General features: G+C 47.3%; 1 protein-coding gene across 1 annotated transcript in view; it reads left to right on the top strand.

Annotated features, from left to right (window-relative positions):
* The first annotated feature begins 645 nt into the window (after positions 1-645).
* The window catches only part of NEURL1B (neuralized E3 ubiquitin protein ligase 1B), a 222,754-nt gene continuing 212,583 nt past the window's right edge, over positions 646-10,816 (top strand). Inside the window, exon 1 of the mRNA XM_005298051.4 lies at positions 646-1,013. Within this exon, the coding sequence (XP_005298108.1) occupies positions 938-1,013 (76 nt within the window). The 5' untranslated portion in view covers positions 646-937. The remainder of the gene's footprint in view (positions 1,014-10,816) is intronic.

Below are 10,816 nucleotides of genomic sequence, written 5' to 3'. Positions count from 1 at the left end.
CTCTCCAGGCACTTTGGAATCTGTCAGGGCCGGCAGGACCTAAATTTATAGTTCATACAGGGCAAACAAAAAGCAGACCGTCACTCCCCTTCTTCTGTTTAAACCTTCCAGGCCTCTTTGTCCATCAGAAAGAAGGAAGCAAACAGGAAGGGGATATTGCCCCTCTTTGCAGGTCATCTTCAACCAAGGCCCCTGGGAGAGCAGGGTCCCCACGGAGATGCATAGAAGCAGATGGACTTTTTGAGGAGGACAGAGTGCAGGGAGGAGGGGTGAAAGTGGGGGAGTAGATACATGGCTGGAAATCCGCGAGCGCCCTTTCTGCCCCGGCTAATGAAGCTGGCGTGGGTGAGCTCCAGCAGCCTGATGTTGGTTGGGTAACACTCCTGCCTCCATGCCAGACTAGCCCCCGTGCGAGGCCGGAGGCTCTCAGGGACAGCTGGACCCTGCTGCTCTCCTCCTTCTCGGTGCCCTGGGACATTTCGAAATCTGCAGGAACTACAGCCCGGCCTCCTCCCGGGGTCCCACGCGCGGCCAGCCCGCAGAGCCCCCGGATTGGGGATGGAGGAATGCTCCTGCTCCCCAGACTCCTAAGCCCGCCGCGCTGCTCCCACCCCTACCCGCGCTCGCGCAGCCTCGACGGCCGGGCGTCACGCGTGGGCGGGCTGCGCACCAACTGAGCTCTCCCTGCAGCCTGCCCGCTTGGCAGGTGCGCTGCCCAGCCCGGCTTCGCCGATTGGTTTGTCCCGGAGCCAGGTGGGAGGCCGATCCCATGTGCGGGGCTGGCTGCGGGGTTTGAACGCGCAATCTGGCGGGAGAGCCCCAGGCTGCCAAGTGCCAGAGTCCCCGGAGCTCCGCGCCCTGCTTCGTCCAGCGCCTGCAGCCCCTGCGACTCCAAGCCCCACGGAGGAGCCTGACCGAGAGGAGGGGATCTGGAGCCATGGGGAACGCCGAGTCTGTCCCTGCAGGGTCTGCCAGCCGCCTCAGCGTCAGCCGGAGCCTGGGCATCAGCTTCCGTGAGTGTAGCTGCAGCGGGGAGCGCGGGTCTCCTCCCGAGTGCCCTGTGCTGGCTCTGCGGGCAGCCCCGAGGGCGAGCCGTGCTGGGGTTCGTGCCCTGGCTAGTGAGTGGGGGCCGTGGGCTTTGCAGTGTGGTGTGTGTGTGTTTGGAGAACGCGTGCATCCACCCTGGGTGTCAGGGTGTCTGCTTTTGCCCAGTCTCTTTTATTAGTGAAATTGAACAAATACCTGTTGCATTTGAACGTGGAAATCTGGGACATATATTTGAAATAAGGGGGGCCCATAGAAATATAGTTGGCTTACCCTCAGATAGAGTGAAAGGAAAGAACAATTTCAGATCGCTCTTCCCATGTATATTTCTTAGATTTTTTTTTAAACGTTGCAGTGTTTTCCAAAGGATGTTTGTTGATTGACACTCAGAAATCCACCACTGAAAGGCCAGTTAGCGAGACCTGATGCCCGCCTCATTAATTAAAAAATTCCGGACTTTCCTGTTAGGTTTAAGGGGAGGTTTTCAAGGTGGTGTAGTAAATATGGAATGGGTAGGAATGCTTCTGATTTTATTTGGATGAATGTTTTATTTTAAAAATTAAATAAAGTATATAGGGAGTTCAAAACACGTTTTAAAAGTCTGGTATCCTAAAGTAGCTAGACTCTAAGGTGTCATACACCTGTCAAACTTTATTTGGGCAGGCAGTGGGGGTCACGTGGCTTGAGTCCCTGATCTATCTTCATGGAGTTGTGTGCATTGTGCTCTGCAGTTATTGCCCAGGAAACTAGAGTTTTGCCAGATCCACCCTCTGAGATTCAAAAGCTCTCTGCCAATCCAAGCTCACTCAGGCTGGTAAAGCATAATCTAAGAAGACGAATCAGTCAACAGTGTCTTTGTCATTGGGTGCCAGGCGATCTCTCGATGCTTTTATTATCCTGCCTGCTTCCTTTTTGCATCCCCCTTGTTTCCATGGTTCTGATAAGGCCAATGGAGAGAAATCTGATTGGCTGGATTTAAAGGATGCGGGTAACTGAGTTCAGCCAACCACTATAAAATACTAGTGCATCATAAAATGAAAAATCCTGTGTGGTAATACAACCCAGTTTTAGGTAATGGAAATTAATACATAATAATTAGTGTTAAGTTTCAACAAGGCAGTACTTGTCTTTTATTAACCCATCCTGGGCCTCAGGCCTTGTGTATGCTCCTAGTGCATTTAGAATAACAGTTATATGCGGTGTTGCTGTAGCCATGTTGGTCCCAGGATATTAGAGACACAAGGTGGGTGAGGTAATATCTTTTATTGACCAACTTCTCACCAACAAAAGTTGGCCCAATAAAAGATATTACCTCACCCACCTTCTGCCCAATGCTAGACTGAGACAAGGTGAATTTTTAAATAATGCCCAGTTACTAACTCCCCTCTCCTGATATTTAATATTAAATAGTCAGTTTTTATGTACTTGATGTTGTTTACTGACTTCCTTAAATAGATTTAGTGAACTTGTTCTTCTTCCCCCTCTCTTTCTCTCAGAAAAAATTATAACCGTTCTTTTGCTATCAGAAATATGACCACAATGTGATGTAAATAAAATGCATGAGCTTCTCCTATGAATGGGCAACATGTGGAATGGCAGTTTCTGATCCTCAATTGTAAGACTCCATGATCTGACCTTCCATACAGGATTGTGTATGAGGGGGAGAAAAGGGCATTTGGCTCTTGTAATGAGGAATGTGGTATAAACCACTCAAGAGAAAAGCTGTACTGTTCACTTCCCAGATAAAAGGCAGAAATGTTGCGCTGGTCTGCTCTCCCTCCCCACGTTAGGCAGCATGCTGCTAGTGCTGAGTGCCAGCTACTGTAACAGAAAAAGGGGCTTGATCACAGGAAAAGAGGCAGCCTGGTCATCTCTGCCCCCTCCCTCAAGAAGTGTGCAGTATAGCAGGAGATTGTCTGGTCAACCTGAAGCTGCAGTAAGTTGTACTCACTCCATGAAAGAAGCAGTTTGGAGGTTGCGAATGTAACCCCCCTTGCCACCTTCCCTCCCCCCCCGCCCCAAAAGGGGGAGGGAAGGTACAAAGAGCATGTGGCTTGGATCCCTTTTTCAGACTAGTTATTGCTATCCCAAACTGTGCTGAGCAAGGTTGAGCCTATGGGTGTATTTTTATATATATCAAAGGAGGGGACTCACACAGGGTGTTACTGGCAGTTTGAGGATTAAATGTTAATCAAGTTGCTAACCAGCTAACACTCTGGACAAATGCTGGCTTTGGTGGTTTTTTTTATTTTTTTTTTTTTCCCCAGTGGGCTCATGTGTTTTTCTCCTGTGGGCTGCTAGCAGTGTACTTGTTTTGGGCTGATTAGTTACTATTAGGAGCATATGTGTAATTGAAGGTTATTTTACAATTAATGCATAACTGTGCTTCATAATCTCAGTTTTCAGTTAAAAACCCAAGTGTCTAGCCCTTCTGGTTGTGAAAATATTATTCAAAATGTTAACTGATGCTGTTGAGTCTTTAGACAGCCTAAAAGAAAAGCTCAGAGAGGTGTGACCTCCCCTATTCATCTTTATGGAGTATTAACTCTGATGCCAAACTCTGATAACTTTAGATGTCAATGTTAACTACTTCATTCCTGATCATTTTAGCAGAAATAGGTTAATGTGCACATTTGTCATTGTTGGATGTGGTAGCAGGTATTGAGATTAGGCTCCAGAGGGTTGTAAAAAGTTGGGGAACAAGGAATTCAAATCCCCTTCTCCCCTCAAATGTAAAATCACCTCTGCCTTACCCAGTAAGAGGAGTTGAAAGAAGAAATGAATCCCTTTCCCCAAAAGCCTCAGCTGCATCCTGAGTTTCACTAACCCAGACCAGCCACCACACCTTCCCGAGTGCCAAAAATTCCACTTGTCCCCTACTCCAGTGCTCAAACCACCAATTTTCCTTTTAACAACTTCTGCGGGGCAGTTATGCCTTGTCAGCACAATAATCTGCAACCTGCTGAAAATTTCAAGTCAGGACAGCGTGAAATAAATGGCCTTAACTAGAAAATAAGGAGCATTGTATGGCTCGGACTGGACTTGAGTGGCAGTGAGGATTTGCGGGATCCCCACCACATAATTCCTGAGATGATGCTGCATAACTTAGGTCTATTGTGCTGCATAGGACACGGGGTCTTGTTTACCAAAGCATTCATGCCTGGGCAGCTGTTTAACATCTTCATGCTAGGAGAGGTTGCTGTACTGTATTCGTTTGTAGTAGGTTCTATTTTAGCCTTGTCACACATGACTAGCTCCACATCTTCCTTGCTGTGCTTGGCGTGTTTGCTGCACACACCTCTGGGATGATCCTGGGCTCTCTTTCTGAGTGTGCACAGTTTGGGGCATGTGCTTTGCCACTGTGTGAGTGCATGCTCCCAGGAGTTCCTGGCTTCCAGTCCTGTGCTCTGGCCAATAGATCATGCCAGTCTCCGCTTCAGTTCCCCTTTGTAGTCAGTGTGTGTAAATTCTAAGACTGAAGAGGAGAGTTTGTGGATTGTCCACACTCAGAACCTGATCTTATAAACACGCACAGGGGGCCACAGTGCTCGCTACAGTTCCATTGATTTCAATGAGACTAGTTAGTGTTTGCAGGATTGGGTTCTAAACCAGCCTCTGTGTTTTCTCAGACATGCTTCTGTGATTGTTAATGATCTCTCTCTTTTGTTAAGCACTATATTTTTGGCTGAACTTTACTGTAGTTGGAAATAAGATTTTTGCCTGATTTTTTATTTTATTTTATGCTAAACACAGATATACTAAACAAATCCATTTATTGTCCCCTGACACTTGGCTGGCTTTGAAGACTTTTATACTATTTGATTTATGACAACTTTGCCTTTTATTTCAAAGTGAAGTTACAGGTGGTTTTTGTCATATGGTTTCTTTCTATTGGCCTGGCCTGGCAGCCCATGGCATCAGCCTGGCCAGCCAGTTGTCAGGGGGATAATATTAGCTGTTGTTTTTATCTCTTTCCATTTAGAAAGCCTTACCTGGTGAAATTGCCTGCTGCGTTTTTCTTTGTTTTGAAATGAAAAATGTCAATGTTTTGAAGGCTTATGGTTTTGACTTTCTCAGCTCTTCTATGTATGGTAATCCTCACTGTAAAGGCTAATCTCCTTCCAGGATATGAGAGAAAATATTTAATTTCTTTTATAATAGCAAGTGTGTTGTTGTTATAGCTGCCAGTCACTCTGAGCTGTAAGCTTAAGTAAAATGGTTTGGGTAAAATGAGAACTGATGGGAACTTGGGGCCAAAACTCAATCTGATCCCAAGCCACTTATGAAACTTGAAACAAGTTTGGGTAGCTTTTGCTGGGCTATTTATTTAATTTTCTTTTGCTCCTCTGAATTTTTTGGTTTCAGACAGAACTGGACATAATGACATCTCTTGGAAAAAGAGAGAGAGAAGCTATTTCTGTGGTGTTTCTAGTTTGGTAGAAAGCAGGACATGCTGGGAATCTCCTGAAGGCCCTGAGAGTGTGACATTATAAAATCAGTGAGGTGATGGTGGGCAGGACGACTTTGCTACGTAACGGAATTGAATTGTCACTGGCAATATAGAATGATAAATGACAAAATGCAGACAACGCACACAAGGTACTGTCCCATAAATCTCTCTCATGTAAACACACCCAGGAGCTGGGACTAGAACCCTAGTTCTTCCCTCCAACAACACAGGCTTTTACCACTTACTTCTTGATAGGGTAATACTAGTGGAACCCTTACACTGTCCTTGAGCCTGGCCACTGGTGGGACACATCACACTCATTGTTATGCACTGCACCCAGCTGGTATGTTTAGAAGAACTCCAGGGGGCTATTTGTGTAAAATGGGGATGTTCCCAGATTCAACCCAGAGGTCCAAAAACTCTCAAAGTCTAGGGAAGTTAGATCTGGATCCAGTCTGTGCAGCTTGGGTTGCTCTCTAGTGTTGTGTTTATTCACAGACCCCGTGTCGGGGCAGGACTGTTCCCTCCCCACCCCACCACCCCCAATGCCTTGTCTATTGTTAAGATACTGTTAGCAGTGCAGCATTCTTTCAATAATGTTCTTCAGCAATGAAAGTGCCTGGATGTGTGGTAGAGGCAGCTTGGGGGAAGCTTTCCTGTGGCTTGTCCCCACCTCCACTCCCCACCCACAGAGACAGCTCTTCTGGTGCCCCACCTCCCTCCATCTCCCCTTTACCACTGCCTTAAAGCCCCACGTCATGGCAGTGGGTAAAGCTAGCACTGAAGAGCTGGCATATTTCCTCCCAGTCACAGACTCTTACCAGGTAGAATTTGCAGAAAGGCCTTAGCTCAGCTTTTCTCCAAGTCCTGGCTAAGAGAGGATTACACCTGCAGCACCTCCAGTCACTTCCAAATGGCTTCAGGAGCTGAAGCTCCCAACGCTTCCCATGAATGACTCTTCCACAGTCTCATAGGATTGCATGGTAGGAAACTTTCCTGTTATGCCTAATTTCTTTAACCTTCATCTTCTCCCATTATTCAGCATTAAAGGCACAACAGCAAACTATCCGGATGTGAAGGAAAGATAGAAAGAATAGTGACAGGACAATTCAGCTCCATCAGGAGTTCTTTAATGACATGAAAATCAAAAAGAAATCCTACAAAAAGTGGAAATGTCGATGGATTGCCAAGGAGATGTGCAAAAGAATAGCGACAAAATCAGAGTGGCTAAGATACACAATGAGTTACAGCTAGCAAGGGACATAAAAGGCAATAAGAAGAGGTTCTATAAATATATGAGAAGCAAAAGAAAGATGAAGGAACATGTAGGCCTTCTACTTAGTGGGCAAGGAGAGCTTATAACTTGATGACATCAAGAAGTCTGAGGTATCAAATGCCTATTTTTCTCCAGTCTTTATTAAAAAGGTTAATGGTGACCAGATACTCAACATAATTTAATATTAACAGCAAGGGGAACACAAACCAAAATAGGGAAAGAATCGATTGAAGAATATTTAGATGTATTCAAGTCTGCAAGGCCTCCTGAAAATCACCCTAGGGCAGGGGTTCTCGCAACAAGTTTTTTGGTGGCCTCAGTGCGACCACCAAGTCTTGCTGGTGTCTGCGCTGACAGTTTTTCCTAAAATACTCAATTACCTTTTGGAAAAACAAATAAATATGCACATATACATGTCCAAATCATTGTAAATTATTTATGTATGATTTTTTTTCAGACTCAGTAATAAAAATAATTTACAGTTGTCTCTATTCTTTACTGGACCTACACAGAATTGAAACACAAATAAGGCGCTTTGCATGTTCTTGTCTTTTTGTTGTTGTTTCTTTTGCTTTTTTGGTTGCACTTTTTTTCTTCTAAGACATGCTAGCTGGTAAGTCTTCTGCTGTGAAAAGTGATATTTGTATGTTTGTTCATATCACTTTTCACAGCAGACTTACTCAGCCCGGGCAAGCCCTGGGACAAATTTAAGTCCTGAATGGGGAGGTGGGCAGGGAGCGGAGCCCAGGGATGATGGCAGGGGTGGTAAGCCTGGAGCCGGAGCCTGGAACCTGAGCCTATCACCGCGTGGATGGAGCCCAAAGCCCCACAGTAGAAGTCTGCCTCCCCTACCCCTGGCAAAGTGTGGGAATTCACCAACTGCCTGCACCTCCAGAGGTTTTTCTCTCTGGAGGAGGACAGGGCCCAACTGCTGCTGGTTGCCCTGGGACAGGGGCAGAGATGAAAGTAGAAATAGGGACTTACCAGTACGGGGCTGGGTTGGGACCGGCTCTAGCCACTGAAAGGGGCGGGGCCTTGGGTGGAAGGGGCAGGGATTGGGGGGGGGGGTCAGAGCCAGCCCTGGCCTGCTCTGCACCAGTAAGTGCCCCCCCCACCCCACCCCCGGGTAGCAGCAGCAGCAGCTGGGGACTCTGGCAGCAGTTTAAAGGGCCCAGGGCTCGGCCGCTGCTACCGCCCTGGGCCCTTTAAACCACTGCTGGAGCCCCCAGCTGCCACTGCTACCCCAGGGCTCTGGCAGCAGGGCTCCGGGGGCTATTTAAGGGTTGGGGCGGTAGAAGCAGGGGAGTCCTGGTCCCTTTAAATAGCCCCCGGAGCCCTGGGGTAGCGGTGGTGGGGCTCTGGCGGCTATTTAAAGGGCCCAGGGCAGTAGAGGCAGCAGGAGCCCCGGCCCTTTAAATAGCCCCCGGAGCCCCACTGCCGCTACCCCAGGGCTCCAGCAGTAGGGCTCTGGCGGCAATTTAAAGGGCCTGGGGCTCCAGCCGCTGCCCTTTAAATTGCCGCCTGTGGAAGCCAGGCCGCCCCGGTACGGCGCATTGGCTTACTTTTACCTCTGGACACGGACCACTGCTTTGCGCGCCTCTCCCCCCCATCACAGCCCCGATGGTTGTGGCCGCAAGGAAAGGCCCTGGTGGATGCATTTGAGTAACCCTGGGGGGTACTTAAGGGATTAGCTGAAGCAATCTCAGCACCATTAGCAATTATCTTCAAGGTCCCAGAGGACTGGAGAAGGACAAACATTGTTCTCCTTTTTAAAGAGAGGTACTAAGAGCACCTGGGGAATTATGGACCAGTCAGCCTAACATCAATACCTGAAAAGATACTGTATCAAATTATTAAACAATCAATTTGTAAGCACCCAGAGGATAATACGATTATAAGGAATAGCCAGCATGGATTTGTCAAGAACAAATCATGCCAAAGCAACCTAATTTTCTTCTTTGACAGGGTTACTGGCCTAGTTGATAGGGGAAGCGGTAGACATGATGTATCTTGGTTTTAGTAACAACTTTTGACACAGTCCCATATGACATTCTTATAAGCAAACTAGAGAAATGCAGTCTAGTTGAAATTACTACAAGATGTGCGCACATCTGGTTGAAAGACTGTAGTCAGAGAGTAATTATCAGTGGTTTGCTGGCAGACTGAAATGGTGTATTCAGTGGGGTCCAGCGGGGATCAGTCTTAAGTCTTGTACTAGTTATTTAATGAAAATATTGACTTGGATAATGGAGTGGAGAGTATGGTTATAAAATGTGAGGATGACACCAAGCTGGGAGGGTTGCAAGCACTTTGGAGGACAGGATTGGAATTCAAAACCTTGACAAATAGCAGCATTGGTATGAAATTAACAAGATGAAATTCAATAAAGGCAAGTGCAAAATACTATGCTTAGGAAAGAAAAGTCAAATGCACAACTACAAAATGGGGAATAACTGGTAATACTGCAGAAAAGGATCTGGGTGTTATAATGGATTAATTAATTAATGTCTCAGCTGGAGTACTGCGTTCAATTCTGGGCATCACACTTTTGGAAAGATGTGGACAAATTGGAGAGAGTCCAGAGGAGAGCAACAAAAATGATAAAAGGTTTAGAAAACCCCATTTATAAGGAAAAGTTAAGAAACAAAACTGGGCATATTAGTCTTGAGAAAAGAAGACTGAGAAGGGACCCAATAACAGTCTTCAAATATGTTAAGGGCTGTTATGAAGAGGACGGTGATCAATTGATCTCCATATCCACTGAGGACAAGACAAGAAGTAATAGGCTTATTTTTCAGCAAGGGATATTCAAGTTAGATATTAGGAGAATCTTTTTAATAAGAGTAGTTAAACTCTGGAATAGGCTTCTCAAGGAGGTTGTGGAATCCCCATGATTAGAGGCTTTTAAGAATAGGTTGGACAAACACTTGTCAAGGATTAGGGTTACCATACTTAACAAATAAAAAAAGAGGACCCTCCACAGGGTCCTGGCCCCGCCCCAACTCTGTCCCTTCCCTGCCCCAACCCCACCCTAACTCCGCTCCCTCCCACTCCCAGCCATGCGGAAAGGGCTGCCCGAGCGCTACCAGCTTCACGGTTTGCTGGGCAGCCCCCAGACCCTGCGCCCCCGGCCGGCGCTTCCCCAGCGCAGCTGGAGCCCGGGAGGGGAAGCGCCCAGCCGGGGGCGCAGGGTCTGGAGGCTGCCCGGCAAACCGTGAAGCCGGTAGCGCTCGGGCTTCGGGCAGCCCCCTTGTCTCCGGACCCTGTGCCCCCAGCCGGGCACTTCCCTGCCCGGGCTCCGGCGGCGCAGGGTCCAGAGGCATGGGGGCTGCCCGAAGCCGGTAGCGCTCGGGCAGCCCGGCTCTTAAACAGAGCCGAAGAGTCAGGGGAGGAGCAGAGCCGCCGCGGGAGGGGAAGTGCCTGGCCGGCATTTTCCCGGACATGTTCGGCTTTTTGGCAATTCCCCCTGGACGGGGGTTTGAGTGCCGAAAAGCCGGACATGTCTGAGAAAAAACGGATGTATGGTAACCCTATCAAGGATGATTTACTTGGTCCTACCTCTGCAGAAGGCTGGACTTTATCATCTCTCAAGGTCCCTCGTGGCCCTACATTTCTATGATTCTAACCTATTCCTCAACCATTCTACAGAATTCCTCTCTCTCTCTCTCTGGTGCTGCCTACATCCTTCAGCTTCATTCCCATAACTGTAAATTTGGGGCAATCACCACACTTCTACCTTCCAGAGCTTTTTATTGGAGTGAATGTGGAGGCCTGATTTACAGTGTAGACTTTTTTTTTTCCTAGCCTGCAGGAGTGAACATTCACCACTAGAGAGCAGCCTGCAGTTAGAAATTCAATTCTGCTCACTCCTAACTGTAAAGATACAGGAAGGCCAGAAAAAAGATGCTGTAAACAGAGTGCTTAAGGAAATGAGCATAATCAAACCTAAGGCAAATAACTACCCAGCAGAAAATCCTCTAATATCAAATTGTGCCTTGTATCTGACTGGGATATAGTAAAAAGCAGCCACTAAGGATAGGTCATGG

Source organism: Chrysemys picta, chromosome 8 (assembly GCF_011386835.1).
Source record: "Chrysemys picta bellii isolate R12L10 chromosome 8, ASM1138683v2, whole genome shotgun sequence".
In the NCBI taxonomy this organism is placed as follows: Eukaryota; Metazoa; Chordata; order Testudines; family Emydidae; genus Chrysemys; species Chrysemys picta.
Note: the sequence above shows the minus strand (reverse complement) of the source record. Positions and strands in the feature narration are given on the sequence as shown.